Source organism: Scyliorhinus torazame, chromosome 10, assembly GCF_047496885.1.
Source record: "Scyliorhinus torazame isolate Kashiwa2021f chromosome 10, sScyTor2.1, whole genome shotgun sequence".
Lineage (NCBI taxonomy): Eukaryota > Metazoa > Chordata > Chondrichthyes > Carcharhiniformes > Scyliorhinidae > Scyliorhinus > Scyliorhinus torazame.
Window position 1 is genome coordinate 129,287,023 of NC_092716.1, and position 22,732 is coordinate 129,309,754.

The 22,732-nt window shown below is 48.3% G+C and overlaps 1 protein-coding gene across 6 annotated transcripts in view; it reads right to left on the reverse strand.

Moving 5' to 3' along the window:
* LOC140430920 (CUGBP Elav-like family member 1) overlaps positions 1 to 22,732 on the reverse strand; it is a 192,197-nt gene that overhangs the window by 28,584 nt on the left and 140,881 nt on the right. For 3 of the 6 annotated variants that reach the window (XM_072518723.1, XM_072518721.1, XM_072518722.1), the window contains exons 9-10: positions 16,285 to 16,360; positions 13,682 to 13,810 (exon numbers count right to left, since the gene is read on the reverse strand). In XM_072518723.1, coding sequence (XP_072374824.1) covers positions 13,682 to 13,810; positions 16,285 to 16,360 — 205 coding nt within the window. The remainder of the gene's footprint in view (positions 1 to 13,681; positions 13,811 to 16,284; positions 16,361 to 22,732) is intronic. The other 3 variants (XM_072518724.1, XM_072518727.1, XM_072518725.1) reach the window with 3 other exon arrangements.

The following is a 22,732-nucleotide window of genomic DNA, read 5'->3' on the forward strand; positions in this document are numbered from 1 at the left end:
CAGCTGCAGTGAAAGCTCAACCTGAATGAGACAAAGCTGTCTCTTTTTATCGAGACAGCTTTTATAAACCGTCTTTTGCAGCAGTGTGCTTTATACTGTGACATGTTGCTTATTATCTTCAGCAACAGCCTGGGAGGAACCACACACATAGAAGTTAAAAGCCACAGTTACTTTGACAGCCACATGTCCTCTTCCAAAGTCGGAGCTTGTTTGCAGTTGGTGGTAGATTTCAGTCATGCTCCATGATTGAAGTGCTGATATCCCACACAGAAATCCCCTCAGAAATTTGCCAAGAAAGGGGAACTTACCTCATTTAAAAAGTATTTTTTTAAAAAAGAGTACCCAATTATTTATTTCTTCCAATTAAGGGGCAATTTAGCGTGACCAATCCACCTAACCTGCATATCTTTGAGTTGTGGGGGTGAAACCCACGAAGACACGGGGAGAATGTGCAAACTCCACACGGACAGTGACCCAGGACTGGGATTCGAACCCGGGTCCTCAGTGCCGTAGTCCCAGTGCTAACCACCGCACCACGTGCTGGACTGGAACTTACCTCATTTGAGTGGAGGTCAGAAACTACAATTCCCGACATGACCAGGAGTTTCAGCACGTGTGAATCAGGAGCAGGCTGCACATGTCCAGTTCAGCACAGTGAGACATTCAGGCGGGCCCAGGAGCCCAGGTGTGCGGAACAAGAATGGCAGCATTAACCATTCACAGAACCCAGAAGTGGGTGCCATAACAAGAGGAGTCCCAGGACAGGAATCGGTCCCAGAGTGGTAAAAGGAACCCAGGGAGAGTGGGAGGACCAGGGAAGGTGCCAGCACGGGGAGAGCACAGGAGGAACCATTGGGGAGAGGAGCAGAGAAAGGCTCCAAGCAGTAAAAGCCCTGTGGTTGGCTGGCTGCAAGCAGTGAGGGCTTGGAAGAAGCTCTGCTGATCCAAAAAAGGCAGTAGAAGGTTGGGGCTTCCATGCTGCATGCCATCAAGCCTTTGGAGCAGGGGCCTGGCATGGCTGAAGAACTGAAGTCATGGCTATGAGTTTGTACTGGAATGAAGACTCTGGAATCCAGGCGACCAAAGTCTCCGAAGAGTGAATTGGAACCCTGCAAGGTGAGCAGTCATTGAAGCTGTCTAAGTCGGAGCTACTTCTAACATAACACAATACTAAAATTAGCAAGCAGCATGGCTTCAGGAAAGAGAAATCGTGCCTGACAAATTTCTTCAAAAATCTTGAGGTGTGTGCAGGACAGAAGTAACATATTTGGATTTCAACAAAGCGTTCGATTAGGTACCGCACAAAAGGTTACTTAATAACATAAGAGCCCATGGTATTGGGGGTAGTATATTAGCATGGTTAGAGGATTGGCTAACTGATAGAAGACAGAGATTGGGAGAAGAGAGGCATTTTCAGGATGGCAGCATGTAACTAGTGGATTGCCACAGTAATAAGTGCTGTGGCCACAATTATTTACAGTATATATTAATGACGTGGACGCGGGAGGTGAATGTACTATTGCCAAGTTTGCGGATGACACAAAAATAGTGGGAAAGCAAGTGATGAGGGTGATACAAAGAGTCTGCTGAGGGATATAGACAGTTTATGTGAGTGGGCAAAAACATGGCAGATGGACTAGAATGTAGGAAAATTTGAAGTTATGCACTTTGGTAGGAAGAATAAAGGAGCTGAATAGTATTTAAATGGAGAAAGACTGCAGAAAGCTGCAGCATGGGGATTTGGGAGTTATCATGCATAAATCATAAAAAGTCAGCATGCAAGCTCATCAGGTAATTGGTAAGGCAAATGGAATGTCAGCCTTTATTTCAAAGGGAATGGAGTATGAAAATAGAGAAATCTTGCTAAAACTATACAAGGCACGAGTTAGACCACACCTGGAATACTGCTAACAGTTTTGGTCTCTTTATCGGAGGAAAGATATATTGGCATTGGAGGCAGTCCAGCGAAGGTTCACAAAGTAGATCCCGGTATAGTGGGATTTTCCTGTGAGAGGTTGGATCTGTACTCATTCGAGTTTAGAAGGAGAGATCACCTTATTGAGACATAGAGGATTCTCAGTGGGCTTGACAGGGTAGATGCTGAGAGCATGTTTCCTCTTGTGGGAGAGTTTAGGACGAGAGGGCATAACCCCAGAAGAAGGGGGCAGCCCATTTAAGATAATGATGATGAGGAATTCCTTCTCTCAGAGGGTAGAAAGAACACAGAACAAAGAAAATTTACAGCACAGGAAAAGCCCTTTGGACCTCCCAGCCTGCGCCGATCCAGATCCTTTATCTAAACCTGTCGCCTATTTTCCAAGGATCTACTTCCCTCTATTCCCCACCCGTTCATATATCTGTCTAGATGCATCTTGAATGATGCTATCGTGCCCGCCTCTACCACCTCCACTGGCAAAGCGTTCCAGGCACCCACCACCCTCTGCTTAAAAGACTTTCCACGCACATCTCCCTTAAACTTTCCCCCTCTCACCTTGAAATCGTGTCCCCTTGTAATTGACACGCCCACTCTTGGAAAAAGCTTGTTGCTATCCACCCTGTCCATACCTCTCATAATTTTGTAGACCTCAATCAGGTCCCCCCTTAACCTCCATCTTTCCAACGAAAATAATCCTAATCTACTCAACCTTTCTTCATAGCTTGACCCTCCATACCAGGCAACATCCTGGTGAACCTCCTCTGCACCCTCTCTAAAGCATCCACATCCTTCTGATAATGTGGCGACCAGAACAGCACGCAGTATTCCAAATGTGGCCTAACCAAAGTCCTATACAACTGTAACATGACCTGCCGACTCTTGTACTCAATACCCCGTCCGATGAAGGCAAGCATGCTGTATGTCTTCTTGACCACTCTATCGACTTGCGTTGCCACCTTCAGGGTACAATTGACCTGAACTCTGTACATTAATTTTCCCCAGGACTCTTCCATTGACCGTATAGTCTGCTCTTGAATTAGATCTTCCAAAATGCATCACCTTGCATTTGCCTGGATTGAACTCCATCTGCCATTTTTCTGCCCAACTCTCCAATGTATCTGTATTTTGCTGTATTCTCTGACAGTCCTCCTCGCTATCTGCAAATCCACCAATCTTCGTATCATCTGCAAACTTGCTAATCAGACCACCTATACCTTCGTCCAGATCATTTATATATATCACAAACAACAGTGGACCGAGCATGGATCCCTGTGGAACACCATTAGTCACCTTTCTCCATTTTGAGACACTCCCTTCCACCACTACTCTCTGTCTCCTGCTGCCCAGCCAGTTCTTTATCCATCTAGCTAGTACACCCTGAACCCCATACGACTTCACTTTTTCCATCAACCTGCCATGGGAAACTTTATCAAACGCCTTACTGAAGTCCATGTATATGACATCAACAGCTCTTCCCTCATCAATTAACTTTGTCACGTCCTCAAAGAATCCTATTAGGTTTGTAGGACATGACCTTCCCTGCACATAGAGGATCTATGGAATTCTTTACTGCCGACGGCTGTAAATGCTGGATAGTTAAGAATGCTAAAATAGACCGATTTTTAATCAATATGGGAATCAAGATGGTGAGATTGTGGTAATGTTACTCGACCAGCGATTTTGAGGCTCCGGCTAATGTTTTGAGACACAGGTTCAAATCCTACTGCGGCAGTTGCTGGCTTTTAAATACAATTACTAAATCTGGAATTAAAAGCTAGTCAAGGGTTATGGGGCAAGGTGGGAAAGTGGAGTTGAGGGTTATCACATCAGATCAGTCATAATACATCTGCCATGTATTATGCAGTGCAATGTGTCTGACCAGGTTGGCTGTTAATTCACACATACCTCATGTTAATTCTGAATGTTGAAGTACAAGATAGATATTGAAAATTGCTTTTCTTTTCTGACTTTATATAGTCAAGCTTATTTTGTTTTTTCAAAACCTGTAGAATCTTGTGGCTTTATTCTCTTTGTCAGTATCTGGGACCTCAGACACTTTGTCTACTTCAAACAGAAGGTTAGTGGTTCCGAACCGGATCATAACAAAAATGTTGGGGTCGGGTGGAGGATCATATCAAGTTGGGATTTTACAAATGGCTCCCTGAACACTGCTTTTGGGAACTCTCCTCTTACTCCTTCCTCCCTTTTCTAACAGCTTATCCTCTTCTACATAACATGTCTTCATTCGCCAGTCATCCCGATCCCCAAGAGGAAGCTCTTACGGGCCATCCATATCTGGAAGCAACTGGTTTCAGCTTGCAATTTTAAATGACTAACAAAGTACTTCAGCACTAGTCAAATTCATTCTAGGCCTCTAAAACTTAGTATGTATAGGAAACCTAGCAAAAACCATACAATTTCACCAACAACCAGCAAAAATAATCGAGCAACTAACCTGCGAATAGTTTATGATCCCGTTAAATTGTGCTGCTGGGAGTTCTTCATGCTGTTAATGTGTGTTCAGCTGTGTAAGGTTAAGAAAGAGCAGAGCTCGAAAACGGCAGCGCTGGCATCAAATCACATTGCACTGACAGACATTTCGATCTTCCTGTTCTGCAGACTGTCGGGTTGTTAGTGTGCACATACAAACCCTTTACAAATATGGTGTCCAGTGCAGTCTTATGCACATGCATCGGGTGCACCATTTTTAAATTTTAGGAGGAATGACAGCACCCACAAAATGGATACTGAAGAGCTCGATTCTACTCGATAATGGCTAATCTGTACCACAACACCACTGTCTCACTGTTGATTCATAGACCCTGATACCCTAATCTCACAAAAATGTGTCAATCTCAGTCTTGAAATCTTCCAACTGGCTCAGAATCCATGCCTTCTTGAGGATAGTTAACTGTTCCACTCGTAACCTCTGTTCAAGCTGAATCACCGTACGCAGTTGGTTTAACTCTCACATTTCTTGATCTCAGAAATTTATTCAATTATGTTCCGCCTGTCGCTGGCTAGAATAGCCATACAATCCGACGTATATAACCTTCCACTTCAGTAATTGTAAAGCGCTCTGCCTATCCATACTGAAAAAGATAATATTTTTCTAACTAACAAAGAGAAGCTGATGCAGAGCAAATCTGGTGAAATGAAAAAGTACATTAAATTCAAAGAGAAAATGGGAGGAAAACAGTAACCTTCATCTGGCCTTCCTGTTAAAGAAAAAAGTTCCTACTTGAAAATCTGCAAACTAATGCTGTCAAGACGTTCGCACTCCAGCCAGCAAAACTCTGGAACGTCCCGAGGCTTATTCCTGGGACGTGAAAACCAGCACAGCTGGAGTGGATTCCTGTGCTAGCAGATATTGAACTTCTTGATAGCCGAAAGAAAAACATCTTTCTCAAAGAACACCATCGGCCAACAACTGACAAAGCACTCCCACTGTCACGAGCGTCAGATAAAAACCACATAGTCGCTACTGGAATATATTCTACACCATGCAAACTCCCCACCTCTCAATGGAACGAATCTCCTGGTTGGCCGCAAACTTGAAACAATATGTTGATAGTCCAACTAGGTTTGAAACAATATGTAGACAGTTCAACTAGCCTTGAAACAATATGTAGATAGTCGAACTACACTTGAAACAATATGAAGATAGCCCAACTAGAGAAGGGGTCGTAATGGATTTGGTATTGTGGAATGAGTGCAGCGAGGTGATCGACGTTTCAGTAGGGGAGCATGTCGGGAACAGTGACCATAATTCATTACGTTTTACGGTACTGTTGGATAAAGATAAGAGCAGTCCTCGGGTGAAGGTGCTAAATTGGGATAAGGCTAATTTTAACAATATTCAGCAGGAACTGAAGAATCTAGATTGGGGGCGGATGTTTGAGGGTAAATCAACATCTGGCATAGAACAGTACAGCACAGTACAGGCCCTTCAGCACACGATGTTGTGCCGAACTAGTCTGAAACTAAGATCAAATCAACCTACTCCCAATCATTCTATATGAATCCAAGCACTCCATATGCCTATCCAATAACCGCTTGAAAGTTCCTAAAGTGTCCGAATCCGCTACCATAGCTGGGAGTGTGTTCCACGCCCCAACCACTCTCTGAGTAAAGAACCTACCTCTGACATCCCCCCTATATCTTCCCCCATGAACCTGATAGATATGCCACCTTGTAACAGCTACATCCACCCGAGGATAAAGTCACTGAACGTCCACTCTATCCCTCTCATCATCTTATACACCGCAATTAAGTTACCTCTCACCCTCCTTCGCTCCAATGAGAAAAGCCCTCGCTCCCTCAACCTTTCCTCATAAGACCTACTCTCCAATCCAGGCAGCATCCTGGTAAAACTTCTTTGCACCCTTTCCAATGCTTCCACATCCTTCCTATAATGAGGTGACCAGAACTGCACACAATACTCCAAATGTGGTCTAACCAAGGTCTTGTACAGTTGCAGCATAACCTCACGGCTCTTAAACTGAATCCCCCCGTTAATAAATGCCAACACACTATAGGCTTTCTTCATGGTTCTATCCACTTGGGTAGCAACTTTCAGAGATCTATGGACATGAACTCCGAGATCTCTCTGCTCCTCCACATTCTTCAGAACCCTGCCGTTAACCCTGTAATCCGCATTCAAATTTGTCCTACCAAAGTGAATCACCTCACACTTATCAGGGTTAAACACCTGCCACTTTTCACCCCAGCTCTGCATCTTATCAATGTCTCTTTGTAGCCGACAACAGCCCTCCCCGCATTATCCACTACTCCACCAATCTTGGTGTCATCAGCAAATTTGCTAACCCAACCTTCAACTCCATCATCCAAGTCATTGATAAAAATCACAAATAGCAGAGGACCCAGCACTGATCCCTGTGGTACACCTCTGGTGACTGGGCTCCAGGATGAAAATTTACCATCTACCACCACCCTCTGTCTTCTATGTGATAGCCAGTTACTGATCCAATCGGCCAAATTTCCCTCTATGCCATGCCTCCTTACTTTCTGCATGAGCCGACCATGGGGCAGCTTGATGTTAAATGCCTTACTAAAATCCATGTATACGACATCAACTGCTCTACCTTCATCTATGTACTTAGTTACCTCATCAAAGAATACAATCAAACTTGCGAGGCAAGACTTACCCCTTACAAATCCGTGCTGACTACCATGGATTAAGCTGTATATTTCCAAATGTTCATAAATCCTATCCCTCAGGACCCTTTCCAATAATTAACTTATGACCGAAGTGAGACTAACCGGCCTATAATTCCCAGGGTTATACCTATTCCCTTTCTTGAACAAGGGGACAACATTCTCCTCTCTCCAGTCTTCTGGCACTATTCCTGTAGACAGTGAGGACATAAAGATCAAAGCCAAAGGATCTGCACTCTCATCCCTCGCCTCCCAAAGAATCCTAGGATATATCCCATCAGGCCCAGGGGACTTAGCTATCCTCAGGCTTCTCAAAATTTCTAACATATCTTCCTTCCGACTATCTACCTCCTCCAGCCGACCAGCCTGTATCACACCATCCTCCTCAACAACATGGCCCCTCTCCTTTGTGAACACCGAAGAAAAGTATTCATTTAGGGCCTCTCCTATATCTTCAGTCTCCATGCACACGTTCCCACTACTGCCCTTGACCGGCCCTAACTTCACCTTGGTCATTCTTTTATTCCTCACATAAGTGTAAAAAGCCTTGGGGTTTTCCTTGATCCTACCCGCCAAGGACTTCTCATGCCCCCTCCTAGCTCTCCTGAGCCCTTACTTGAGCTCTTTTCAAGCTATCTTGTATCCCTCAAGTGCCCTAACTGAACCTTGTTTTCTCATCCTTACATAAGCTCCCTTCTTCCTCTTGACAAGACATTCAACCTCTTTTGTAAACCATGGTTCCCTCACTCGACCATTTCCTCCCTGCCTGACAAAGAACATACATATCAAGGACACGCAGTATTTGCTCCTTGAACAAGCTCCACATCTCAATTCTGCCTATCCTTGAATGTTCCCGTTTCCATCTTATGCTCCCCAATTCTTGCCTAATCGCATCGTAATTACCCTTCCCCCAGTTATAAACCTTGCCCTGCCGTATGTTCCTATCCCTCTCCATTGCTATAGTGAAAGTCACCGAATTGTGGTCACTATTTTCAAAGTGCTGTCCCACAACCAAATCGAACACTTGGCCCGGTTCATTACCCAGTACCAAATCCAATGTGGCCCCGCCTCTTGTCGGTCTATCCACATATTGTGTGAGGAAACCCTCCTGCACACACTGGATAAAAACAGCCCCATCCAAACTAATCGAATAATAGTGGTTCCAATCAATATTTGGAAAGTTAAAGTCACCCAAGACAACTATCCTGTGACTACCGCACCCATCCAAAATCTGCATTGCAATCTTTTCCTCCACATCTCTGTTACTGTTTGGGGGCCTATAGAAAATTCCTAACAAAGTGACCGCTCCTTTCCTATTTCTAACTTCAGCCCACACTACCTCGGTAGACAGATCCTCCTCAAACTGACTTTCTGCAACCATTGTACTATCCTTGATTAACAATGCTACTCCTCCACCTCTTTTACCACCTTCCCGAATCTTACTGAAACATCTAAACCCTGGAACACCCAACAACCATTCCTACCCTGCTCTATCCACGTCTCTGTAATGGCCGTCCCAGGTACCAATCCATGCTTCAAGCTCACCAACTTTATTCCTGATGCTCCTTGCATTGAAGTAGACACACTTCAAACCACCTTCATGCCTGCAGGTCCACTCTTGTGACCTTAGTACCTTCCTCAGTACTGCACTACCCTCAACTTCCTGAACTCCAGCAATGCTATCTCCTGGACTACAAATCAGTTTCCCATCCCCCTGCCAAATTAGCTTAAACCCCCCTCGATGAGCTGTAGCAAATTTACCTCCCATGATATTGGTGCCCCTCTGGTTCAGGTGTAACCCGCCCTGTTTGTACAGGTCCCACCTTCCCCAGAATGTGCTCCAATTATCTAAGTAACTGAAAACCTCCCTCCTACACCATCCCTGTAGCCATGTGTTTAACTGCACTCTCTCCCTGTTCCTCACCTCGCTAGCATGTGGCACTGGCAGCAAACCAGAGATGACAACATGGTCTGTCCTGGCTCTCAGCTTCCACCCTAGCTCCCTGAATTCCTGCTTTATATCCCCATCCCTTTTCCTACCTATGTCGTTGGTACCGATGTGCACCACGACTTGTGGCTGCTCCCCCTCCCCCTAAAGGAGTCTGAAAACACAATCAGAGACGTCACGGACCTTGGCACCCAGGAGGCAACACACAAACCGTGAGCCTCCATCAATCCACTCTTGATCATCAATGATAAGTTTTGTCGACAGTGTAATCGAGTGGACTTACCTGCTCAGTTTGGGTTCTGCCAGGTTCCTGACCTCATTACAGACTTGGTTCAAACACAGACAAAAGAGCAGAACTCCAGAGGTGAGGTGAGTGACTGCCCTTGACATCAAGGTACCAAGGAGCCCTAGCAAAATCTGGAGTCAATGGGAATCTGGGGGATAACACTCCATTGGCTGCACAAAGGAAGATGATTGTAGTGGTTAGGAGGTCAATCATCTCACTACCAGGACATCACTGCAGGAGCTCCTCAGGGTAGTGTCCGAGGCCCAACCATCATCAGCTGTTTCATCAATGACCTCCCTTCCATCATAAGGTCAGAAGTGGAGATGTTCTCTGATGATTGCACAATGTTCAGCACCATTCTCAGTTCCTCACATACTGAAGCAGTCTACAAGGCACAAGTCAGGAGTGTAATGGAATGCTCTCCACTTACCTGGATAAGTGCAGCTCCAACAGCACTTGAGAAGCTCAACACGATCCATGACAAAGTAGCCTGCTTGATTGACACTCCATCCACCGCCTTAAACCTCCACCAGTGACAAAAGTGGTAGCTATCTACAAGATGCATGACAGCAACTCACCAAGGCTTTCATCAGCACTGTTCAAACCTGCAGCCATTATCACTTCAAAGGACAAGGCAGCAGATGCAGGAGACCACCTGCTGCAAGTCACTCATCATCCTGACTTGAAAATATATCGCCGTTCCTTCACTGTCATTAGATCAAAATCCTGGACCACACTACCCAACAGCACTGTGAGTGCACCTACACCACATGGACTGCAGCGGTTCAAGGAGGCAGCTCACCACCACTTTCGCAAGGGCAATTAGGGATGGACAATAAATGCTAGGCTAGCCCATATCCAATGAAATAATTTTTAAAAATTGTTATGGACTTCGCTACATTGGATGCTCTCTGAGTAAGTATATGATCACCGAAAGAGATGATTTTGACCTGGGGCTGGTTTGAAAAGTTGATGGACATGCCAAATTGCAGATGTTGTTGCAAGATGGTCCGTGATTGTTTGTATATTATCTTGTCCGGATATCATTGGTGAACAAGAGCACAATCACAAAGAAACATGCAAACAAGTTCTTTCAGCTTCTTTCTTGTAGCTTTCAAATGAAGAGCTGCTTTTCGTTCACTAATCGGATCTTGACTCAGACTAAAGTTACTGAAAGCTTACAAGAAGCATAGTAGCAAAACCAACAGTGAAGAGTAATGATGTCAGGACACAACCTTCTGTAACATCATTTGCTCTGGGAAAGGAGATGAGATTCTCCCCAGTCCCATCCCTTGAGTTGAAATGTCTGGACATTGCGACATGGAGAGGAGTCCCATGAGGCCTTTTCTGTTAGCAAAGCCCAAAAGCCTTTGTTAGGTCAACAGAGCTCTACAATTCTGCTCTCTACATTTTTATTGCTGAAAAAAGACAAGTTGTTGAAGTTTTCAGTCTTGCACTCATCAGGATAATTGCAAGATTGCCAATGTTTATAAAACCAATGCGACTATCCTGATGAGTGTAAGACAAAAAACGTCAACTAAATGTGTTTTTTCAGCAATATTCATGTTGTCTATGACCAAATGACTGCCAGGTTCTCCAACTATAAAATTGTCCGTTGTATGTCTCGCACACTGACTGTCTCAGGATTTATTTTAACAATATTTTGAATAAAGCCACTGCTCGGATTTTTCCAGCAATGAGTTGAGGTAAACAATTTAATTATTTTTGAACTTCTGAGGAGCATTCCTGAGTGCCACATAGGTTGAAACAGTTTGTCATGGCATTTGACTAAACAGTCACTACTAACTTTGTATATCTTCAGCTGGAAAATGTGTCTTCCCAAATGAAGCAGGCAAGTGGCCAATGCGGAGACATTTGGGCTCCTTTGCGAGGATTTCAAAGGTGGTACCATCATGAAGGTTGAGATTTACAAGGCAGTCATATTTTGAAATGTACCCTCAGGTCCAAGTAAAACACAGAATTCCAGATTAACACTTCAGCTCAGAGACATGCCCACATGATCTGGTTGTCATTGGTTGAGTTACACAAACTGAAAACCATTTGGGTGCAGTGGCAGTTTTAACAACTTTTCACAATATTTCACAGAAAAAGGGCAGCTGCAGTTTGAGTTACAGCTGTGGGGAAGCAGGTGGACTATTCTTTTTGTTAGCAAGCAAACAGGATGTTTAAGAGATTTTGGTTTCTGTTCAAAAGAAATGAAACAGAACAGACAGGGGTTCCTGGAGGTTTGAGGAATGGAGAGACACCAACGTACACCTTGCTGGTGATTATATTGTCAGGGAAAACTCAGGCTGAGTGGAACATTTTGTCGAAGAACACTGGAAATTTTAACCTGGTCTGCTAACCCTCACCTCCTGGGAGTGACTGTGGGACTGCTCCTGTAGTGCTGCATGTCTGCCATAAGCATGGCACACAACGAAAGGGTCGGCATCTTTTTAGCTTGTTTGTTACAGTAAAAGCTTAAAAAGTGTAATCTTGTCCTTTGGTTATATCAGTTGCTGGGACATGAATTTGTTTTTTGTTTTTTTACACAAGTCATTGATTTCTACAGGGATTTTAACAAATTGGAGATTCATGATGAATAGTACCCAGAAGCTGCCTACTGCTCCACTAGAATTTATCATAGTTAAACACGATTTCACTATGAAATTTACTATGCGCAACGAAAAGTCAACATGAATATTTTTAATGCCAACGTGATTTTGGACAGAGGAGACTTGCAACATATCAAGATTAATTGAAAGCTGTGGCAGAGAAATTAGGGGTTGTCGTGAAAGTAGGAGCTGTTGCAGAATGGCTCAGTGCTCAAATCTTGAGGAAAAGGGTGATCCTGATCACAATCAAGCTGAGTTAGTCAGACTAGTTAATGAAATAACCTAAAATTCGAGAAAGAAAAAGGTCAAAACTTGAATTGTAAAAGCAAAACGTTGAATTTTAGAGAGAAAAGGGAGCAAGAAAATTTGAACTGGATTGAGTAAAGCTTCAATTATGCAAGCAGAGGGTGGCAGTAAAACTTGAGAGGTTTACTCGGAATTAATTCAGAGCTTTGATTTGACAAGGAATATTCGCTAGTGCTTAAATACACCAAGGAAGAGTTGAAATGTATTTTGTGTCATTTGAGAAAATTGGACTATTTTATGATGGAAGTTTGGAGGAGTTATGATTCTATAATTCTCTCCTTCCTCTGGGAAGATGGTGTTCGCCTTCTAACGGCAGCACGGTGGCACAGTGGTTAGCACTGCTGCCTCACAGCTCCAGGGTTCAATTCTTGGCCTCGGGCGACTGTCTGTCTAGAGTTTGCACTTTTACCCCCCGTGTCTGTGGGTTTCCTCTGGGTGCTACGGTTTCCTCCCACAGTCCAAAGATGTGCAGGTTAGGTGGGTTGGCACTTATTGTCCATAAAGGTGAGGTGGGGTTACTGGGTTACAGGAATGGGGTGGAGGTGGGGTCTTCTGTAGGGTGCTCTTTCAAGGGCCAGTGCAGACTCGATGGGCCGAATGGTTTACTTCTGCGCTCTAAATTCTAAGATTCTGAGTGTGCTCATCTCTTTCAGACAGTCTGGTGACTATGATACAGTGAAAACTGCTGTTCTGCCTACAAGTTAGTTCTCGAGGCTGACAGATAATTCAAAATTTAGGAAACAAAGTTAGACTTTGTGGAATTTGTCAGAGAAAATAAAATGGTGCTTGATAGATGAAGGTTAAACAAGACTTTGAAAAATTTAAAGAGGTGATTCTGACAAAATAATTTAAAATTTCTGCCTCTTTGGGAATAAGATCCCACGTAGAAGATCGTAAAGTTTCGAAGATAAGGGAGGCGGCAGCAATGGCAGACGGCCACGAATTGTCTCTCACTCATGTTAACATCGGGCCTTTGTTTGGAAGCTCAAGGGGAAACTGGAGAAATAAGAAATCTGTGAGGAAATTGGTCTGGGGAAGATACAGGTGCTACTCGGAGTAGTGAAAGAGTCTGGAAAAGAAGTTTGATTCAAGGGGACAAACATAGTAACTGTCATAAAAGTGGACATGCGAAGGATGTAAGGACCCTTTAAGCACGGAGAGTAAATTTACCAGAATGGTTATAAGGATGGAGCATTTTAGCCACAATGGTTGGGGAAGCTGGGGTTGTTCTCCTTGGAGCAAAGGAGATGGACAAGAAATTGCATAGTGTGGAAAAGATTATGACAGATGTCAGATAAGACAAAGAAAAAACAATTCTCATTAGCTGACAGTATAAGGACCAGACTGCCCATTCATGAACTGGTTAATGAACTCCGGAACTGCGGCCCTGATTACTGGGTTGATGACCTTACCTGAACAGGTCAGTGCACTCAGGGGACTGTTGCCTGCGGTCAATGCGTTGGTGCCGGGCACTGTGTTTTGAGCTGCACTTGCAGCTGCAGCCAAAGCAGCAAGGTTCTGTAATTGCATGGCATTGAGACCTGGAAGGGAAGGAGATGCTGTATTCATGCACCAGAAAGACCATTTCTATTTGGTAGTGCACGCCACTCTAGGGTCCAATGTGAACCAGATGCTGAATTTAGGGGAAATAACTTTGTCTTTCTGCCCCCACGTTCCACAATTTAAATCCCAAATCTTTACCAGCAGAGGAGAAGCTGCAGACATGCCACCGGCTATGCTTTTTGGGCTTGCCTGTTTGGCCTGAATTTCATAGAGCTGTCTGGCCAGCCTGCATTTCACAAAACTGCCTGGTCAGCCTGTGTTTCACGCAACTTCCTGGTCGGCCTGTGTTTCACACAACAGCCTAGTCGGCCTGCGTTTCATACAACTGCCTGATCGTTCTGCATTTCATACAACTGCCTGGTCATTCTGTGTTCCACAGAACTGCCTGGTTGGCCTGTGTTTGGAATGTGGTTGGCATGTGATTGATAGGACTGCCTGGTCGTTCTGTGTTTGATACGTTGGCCAACATTTGTTATGACTGGTTGGTCTGCATTTGACTGGATCATAAGTTTCACCCATGCTTGACTGGACTGTCTAGTTGGTCTGCAGTTACAATGGCTGATTGGCATGCATTTTATAGAATTATCTGGTTGGTCTCCATTTGCAATATGCGGTTGGCCTGCAATTCACTAGATCGTCAGGTTGGCCTGTGCTGGGTCGGCTTGCCTTCAGTAGGATTATCTGGGTGGCCTGTGTTTGGAATGTCTGGGTTGGCCTGCGGTTTATAGGATTGTCTTGGCCTGAAGTTGACTAGATCATTAGGTTGGCTTGCATTTGGAAGAAATGTCTACTGACCTGCATTTGAAATGTCAGGTTGGCTTGTGTTTGGTTTCGACGGGATCGGCAGGCCGGCCGGAGCTCGACGGGATCGGCAGGCCGGCCGGAGCTCGACGGGATCGGCAGGCCGGCCTGCTTTTGACGGGACTGGCAGGTCAGCCTGCTTTTGACGGGACCAGCAGGCCGGCCTGCTTTTGACGGGACCGGCAGGCGCTCAACGGGACCGGCAGGCCGGCCTGCTTTTCACGGGACCGGCAGGCCGGCCTGCTTTTGACGGGATCGGCAGGCGCTCAACGGGACCGGCAGGCCGGCCTGCTTCTGACGGGACCGGCAGGCCGGCCTGCTTTTGACGGGACCGGCAGGCCGGCCTGCTTTTGACGGGACCGGCAGGCCGGCCTGCTTTTGACGGGACCGGCAGGCCGGCCTGCTTTTGACGGGACCGGCAGGCCGGCCTGCTTTTGACGGGACCGGCAGGCCGGCCTGCTTTTGACGGGATCGGCAGGCCGGCCTGCTTTTGACGGGACCGGCAGGCCGGCCTGCTTTTGACGGGATCGGCAGGCCGGCCTGCTTTTGACGGGATCGGCAGGCGCTCAACGGGACCGGCAGGCCGGCCTGCTTTTCACGGGACCGGCAGGCGCTCAACGGGACCGGCAGGCCGGCCTGCTTTTCACGGGACCGGCAGGCCGGCCTGCTTTTGACGGGATCGGCAGGCCGGCCTGCTTTTGACGGGACCGGCAGGCCGGCCTGCTTTTGACGGGATCGGCAGGCGCTCAACGGGACCGGCAGGCCGGCCTGCTTTTCACGGGACCGGCAGGCCGGCCTGCTTTTGACGGGATCGGCAGGCGCTCAACGGGACCGGCAGGCCGGCCTGCTTTTCACGGGACCGGCAGGCCGGCCTGCTTCTGACGGGACCGGCAGGCCGGCCTGCTTTTGACGGGACCGGCAGGCCGGCCTGCTTTTGACGGGACCGGCAGGCCGGCCTGCTTTTGACGGGATCGGCAGGCCGGCCTGCTTTTGACGGGATCGGCAGGCCGGCCTGCTTTTGACGGGATCGGCAGGCCGGCCTGCTTTTGACGGGACCGGCAGGCCGGCCTGCTTTTGACGGGACCGGCAGGCCGGCCTGCTTTTGACGGGATCGGCAGGCCGGCCTGCTTTTGACGGGATCGGCAGGCCGGCCTGCTTTTGACGGGATCGGCAGGCCGGCCTGCTTTTGACGGGACCGGCAGGCCGGCCTGCTTTTGACGGGACCGGCAGGCCGGCCTGCTTTTGACGGGACCGGCAGGCCGGCCTGCTTTTGACGGGATCGGCAGGCCGGCCTGCTTTTGACGGGATCGGCAGGCCGGCCTGCTTTTGACGGGATCGGCAGGCCGGCCTGCTTTTGACGGGATCGGCAGGCCGGCCTGCTTTTGACGGGATCGGCAGGCCGGCCTGCTTTTGACGGGATCGGCAGGCCGGCCTGCTTTTGACGGGACCGGCAGGCCGGCCTGCTTTTGACGGGACCGGCAGGCCGGCCTGCTTTTGACGGGACCGGCAGGCCGGCCGGCGCTCGACAGGACCGGCAGGTTGGTCTGCATTCGACGGGATGTGTTGTTGGTCTGTGTTTTCATTGGAAGGTGTGAATGAGTTAGGGCTGCTTGCAGTAGTGGCTGAGAACGGACAGGGCAAAGGTACTCACCAGCCATGGGGTGCAGGTTGCTCAGTGTATTGAGGTTCCCAGTGGACGCTGTCTGCTGTAGGAGCTGCAAATAAAGCTAGACATTACACCAAAACAAAAACAGAGTGTGTCAGCAGTGCCCGGAATATCAGGGAACGAGAGAGAGAAAGAGAGCAACGCACTGGAGACAGAGAGGAGGACAGTGACAGACAGGGCTTAATTCAAGCACCTCAGACACTTCATTGGCACAGTTGAGGTTTGAAGACTGATTTCCTTGGCAGTTTACAGTTTATAAAATATGTAATGGTTACAAGGGTCAGCATGGGAACACTTTACAGAAACAGTTAGCATGGCACAATTCTGAAACACACCATCTTTAATTTGTTAACTCAATCTTATGACACACAAACAAGTCAAAGCTGTAACATTTGTGTATACACATCTATACACAGGCAGAGAGGGAGCGAGCGAGGAAGTCTGGAAGAAGGGTACAGCAAGCAAGCAAATGGACCATTTTAAAAAGAGAGCGAGAAAAAGAGAGAAAACAGGAAGGAGAAAAAGAGCGAAAGAATGGGGAGAGAGAGAGAGCTAGAGAGGGGGAGAACACACTAGAACAAGAGTAATTCCAGCAGAGGGCAGGAGAGCGGAGCTGCTGATTGGCGGTTGCAGGGAAAATTTGCATACGCCCGTTGTGCTCACCCTAACTTGAAGGTGGTTTGTGGGGGAGCTGTTGTCAAGTGACACTTAAACCCGAAACACTTCTTTTGTGTTTCCCACCCGACCCCCCTACTCGAACCAAAAAAAACCCAACCGCTGTAAAGATCAAGAGGAAGGCTCGAGGGCAGGTAGAAGTAGAAAGAAGTTGAACCGTGACCTCAGCCTGCAGGTAAGGGATTGGCTGGTGACTGGTGAGTAGTAGTTCTGTTATTTTCCCTCAGGTGTTATCGTGCGTGGCGCAGAGGTTGCTGAGTCAGTGCTTGCTGAGAAGGGGAGTGAATAACAGGTGAGCTTTCTTTTTCTTTTTTTTCTCTAGAGGGGATGGCAGGGAAGGTAGTGCAATGTTCCTCCTGCAGAATGTTTGAGGTGAGAGACGCCGTCAGTGACCCTGCTGATTTCATCTCCAGCTCCTCAGAAACCGCGTTAGGGAACTGGAGTTGGATGAACTTCGAATCATTCGGGAGGCAGAGGTGGTCATAGATAGTAGCTTCAGGGATGTAGTTACTCCGAAGAATAAAGATAGATGGGTGACGGGTGAGAGGGGCTGGGAGGAAGCAGTCAGTACAGGGATCCCCTGTGGTCGTTCCCCTTAGTAACAAGTATACCGCTTTGAATACTGTTGGGGGGGGGGGGGACTTACCAGGTGTAAGCCATGGGGTACAGGTCTCTGGCACAGAGTCTGTCCCTGTTGCTCAGAAGGGAAGGGGGGAGAGGAGTAGAGCATTAGTCATTGGAGACTCCATAGTTAGGGGGATAGATAGGAGATTGTGTGGGAACGAGAGAGACGTGACCAGGGTACGTGATGTCTCGGATCGTGTTTTCGGGATCCTAAAGGGGGAGGGGGAGCAGCCCCAAGTCGTGGTCCACATAGGTACCAACGACATAGGTAGGAAAAGGGATAGGGATGTAAGGCAGGAATTCAGGGAGCTAGGGTGGTAACTTAGATCTAGGACAAACAGAGTTATTATCTCTGGGTTGTTACGCGTGCCACGTGATAGCGAGACGAGGAATAGGGAAAGAGAGGAGTTGAACACGTGGCTACAGGGATGGTGCAGGAGGGAGGGTTTCAGATTTCTGGATAATTGGGGCTCATTCTGGGGTCGGTGGGACCTCTACAAACGGGATGGTCTACACCTGGACCAAAGGGGTACCAATATCCTGGGGAGGGAAATTTGCTAATACTCTTCGGGAGGGTTTAAACTAGTTCAGCAGGGGCTTGGGAACCTGAATTGTAGCTCCAGTATACAGGAGGTTCAGAGTAGTGAGGTCATGAGTAAGGTTTCAAAGTTGCAGGAGTGTACCAGCAGGCAGGAAGGTGGTTAAAAGTGTGTCTTCTTGACTTCCGGGTGCGGCGATGACCAGCTGAGTCGCACGTTTCGGCAGCTCCCGGTGAAACGGACTTTTGGGCTCTTGATAGGAGCCCCAACGGCAATTTTGACGGCTAAAAACACTGTGCGGTAAACCAGAAGGGAATCCCCCCTGGATACGGATGGAAAAAGGAGGAGAAAGTGGCCAGATTGCAGTGGATCCTTTAGAACAGCGGCAAGGAAGGCAAGCAAAAACCAAGATGGCGTCGGAAGGTGGCAGTTTAACATGGGGCCCTGAACAACAAGAGTTCTTGAAATGCTGTGTGGAAGAGATCAAAAAGGAAATGAAGAAAGAGCTGTTGGCCCCGATACTACAGGCGATCGAAGGGCTAAAGGAGGAACAAAAGACTCAGGAGCGGGAGCTTCGGGTCGTGAAGGCAAAGGCAGCCGAGAATGAGGACGACATACAGGGCCTGGTGGTGAAGACGGAGACGCAGGAGGCACATCAGAAACGATGTGTGGAAAGGTTGGAGGCACTGGAAAACAACGCAAGGAGGAACAACCTGAGGATTCTTGGTCTTCCTGAAGGTGTGGAGGGAGCGGACGTCGGGGCATATGTGAGCACGATGCTGCACTCGTTAATGGGAGCGGAGGCCCCGGCGGGTCCGTTGGAGGTGGAGGGAGCATACCGAGTGATGGCGCGAGGACCGAGAGCAGGAGAAATTCCCAGAGCCATAGTGGTGAGATTCCTCCGTTTTAAGGATAGAGAAATGGTCCTTAGATGGGCGAAGAAAACTCGGAGCAGTAAATGGGAGAACGCAGTGATCCGCGTTTATCAAGACTGGAGTGTGGAGGTGGCGAGAAGGAGGGCGAGCTTTAATCGGGCCAAGGCGGTGCTTCATAAAAAGAAGATAAAATTTGGAATGCTGCAACCGGCAAGACTGTGGGTCACATATCGAGGGAGGCACCACTACTTTGAGACGGCGGATGAAGCGTGGACTTTTATTGTGGAAGAAAAACTGGAATGAGCGGGTTATTAAAAAGGACGTTCGAACAAAGTGGTGGGGCGAATGTGGGGGGCAAAGAGGGGTTTTATGTACTAATCCTGCGATGTGGTAACTTTTCTCTCTCCCACAGGTGGTGATGGGGGGAGGAGGGGAGGTGGAGGAGATGGGGCGTTGGCCATTGGGGGCGGGGCCAAGGGAGAAGCGCGGGCTTGGTTCCCGCGCTATGATAATCATGGCGGGAATAGAGAAGCAGGAAGGAGGGGGCGTCGCACGGTGCGAGCCGAGGTCACGGGGGGAAGCCGAGGTCAGCCAGAGTTTGCTGACTTCTGGGAGCAACATGGGGGGAGTAATTACGCTAGCGGGGGATCTAGCGGGGGGGGTGGGAGGGGGGAATTACTGGGTTGCTGCTGCTGGGGAGAGGGGGGAGCTGGTATGGGAGAGGATGGGCGGGGGGGGCACCGCCTGGGGGAGATACAGCTGGGTGGGAACCGGGTGAGGAGCTGGAAAAAGGTGATGGCTAATCGACAAGTAGGAAGCCCCCTAACTCGGCTGATCACGTGGAACGTGAGAGGGCTGAACGGGCCGATAAAGAGGGCACGGGTACTCGCACACCTTAAGAAACTTAAGGCAGATGTGGTTATGTTACAGGAAACGCACCTGAAACTGATAGACCAGGTTAGGCTACGCAAAGGATGGGTGGGGCAGGTGTTCCATTCGGGGCTAGATGCGAAAAACAGGGGGGTGGCTATATTAGTGGGGAAGCGGGTAATGTTCGAGGCAAAGACTATAGTGGCGGATAACGGGGGCAGATACGTGATGGTGAGTGGCAAACTACAGGGGGAGACGGTGGTTTTGGTAAACGTATATGCCCCGAACTGGGATGATGCCAATTTTATGAGGCGGATGCTAGGACTCATTCCGGACCTAGAGATGGGAAAGTTGATAATGGGGGGAGATTTTAATACGGTGTTGGAACCAGGGCTGGATAGGTCGAAGTCCAGGACTGGAAGGAGGCCGGCAGCAGCCAAGGTACTTAAAGATTTTATGGAGCAGATGGGAGGTGTAGACCCGTGGAGGTTTAGCAGACCTAGGAGTAAGGAGTTCTCGTTTTTCTCCTATGTCCATAAAGTCTACTCGCGAATAGACTTTTTTGTGCTGGGTAGGGCATTGATCCCGAAGGTGAGGGGAACGGAGTATATGGCTATAGCCATTTCGGATCACGCTCCACACTGGGTGGACTTGGAGATAGGGGAGGAAACAGGAGGGCGCCCACCCTGGAGAATGGACATGGGACTAATGGCAGATGAGGGGGTGTGTCTAAGGGTGAGGGGGTGCATTGAAAAGTACTTGGAACTCAATGATAATGGGGAGGTCCAGGTGGGAGTGGTCTGGGAGGCGTTGAAGGCGGTGGTTAGAGGGGAGCTGATATCAATAAGGGCACATAAAGGGAAGCAGGAGAGTAAGGAACGGGAGCGGTTGCTGCAAGAACTTTTGAGGGTGGACAGACAATATGCGGAAGCACTGGAGGAGGGACTGTACAGGGAAAGGCAAAGGCTACATGTAGAATTTGACTTGCTGACTACAGGCACTGCAGAGGCACAATAGAGGAAGGCACAGGGTGTACAGTACGAATATGGGGAGAAGGCGAGCAGGTTGCTGGCACACCAATTGAGGAAAAGGGGAGTAGCGAGGGAAATAGGGGGAGTGAGGGATGAGGAAGGAGAGATGGAGCGGGGAGCGGAGAGAGTGAATGGAGTGTTCAAGACATTTTATAAAAAATTATATGAAGCTCAACCCCCGGATGGGAGGGAGAGAATGATGGGCTTCTTGGATCGGCTGGAATTTCCCAAGGTGGAAGAGCAGGAAAGGGTGGGACTGGGAGCACAGATCGAGGTAGAAGAAGTGGTGAAAGGAATTAGGAGCATGCAGGCGGGAAAGGCCCCGGGACCGGATGGATTCCCAGTCGAATTCTATAGAAAATATGTGGACTTGCTCGCCCCGGTACTGACGAGGACCTTTAATGAGGCAAAGGAAAGGGGACAACTGCCCCCGACTATGTCTGAAGCAACAATATCGCTTCTCTTAAAGAAGGAAAAGGACCCGCTACAATGCGGGTCCTATAGACTTATTTCCCTCCTAAATGTTGATGCCAAGGTCCTGGCCAAGGTAATGGCAATGAGAATAGAGGAATGTGTCCCGGGGGTGGTCCACGAGGACCAAACTGGGTTTGTGAAGGGGAGACAGCTGAACACGAATATACGGAGGTTGTTAGGGGTAATGATGATGGCCCCACCAGAGGGAGAAACGGAGATAGTAGTGGCGATGGATGCCGAGAAAGCATTTGATAGAGTGGAGTGGGATTATTTGTGGGAGGTGTTGAGGAGATTTGGTTTTGGAGAGGGGTATGTTAGACGGGTGCAGCTGTTGTATAGGGCCCCAGTGGCGAGCGTGGTCACGAATGGACGGGGATCTGCATATTTTCGGCTCCATAGAGGGACAAGGCAGGGATGCCCTCTGTCCCCATTATTGTTTGCACTGGCGATTGAGCCCCTGGCGATAGCGTTGAGGGGTTCCAAGAAGTGGAGGGGAGTACTTAGGGGAGGAGAAGAACACCGGGTATCTTTGTATGCGGACGATTTGCTACTATACGTGGCGGACCCGGCGGAGGGGATGCCAGAAATAATGCGGATACTTGGGGAGCTTGGGGATTTTTCAGGGTATAAATTGAACATGGGGAAAAGTGAGTTGTTTGTGGTGCCTCCAGGGGAGCAGAGTAGAGAAATAGAGGACCTACCGTTGAGGAAGGTAACAAGGGACTTTCGTTACCTGGGGATCCAGATAGCTAAGAATTGGGGCACATTGCATAGGTTAAATTTAACGCGGTTGGTGGAACAGATGGAGGAGGATTTCAAGAGATGGGATATGGTATCCCTGTCACTGGCAGGGAGGGTGCAGGCGGTTAAGATGGTGGTCCTCCCGAGATTCCTCTTTGTGTTTCAGTGCCTCCCGGTGGTGATCACGAAGGCTTTTTTTAAAAGGATTGAAAAGAGCATCATGGGTTTTGTGTGGGCCGGGAAGACCCCGAGAGTGAGGAAGGGATTCTTACAGCGTAGCAGGTATAGGGGGGGGCTGGCACTACCGAGCCTAAGTGAGTATTATTGGGCCGCTAATATTTCAATGGTGAGTAAGTGGATGGGAGAGGAGGAGGGAGCGGTGTGGAAGAGATTAGAGAGGGCATCCTGTAGGGGGACTAGCCTACAGGCTATGGTGACAGCCCCATTGCCGTTCTCACCGAGGAACTACACCACAAGCCCGGTGGTGGTGGCTACACTGAAGATTTGGGGACAGTGGAGACGGCATAGGGGAAAGACTGGAGCCTTGGGGGGGTCCCCGATAAGAAACAATCATAGGTTTGTCCCGGGGGGAATGGATGGGGGA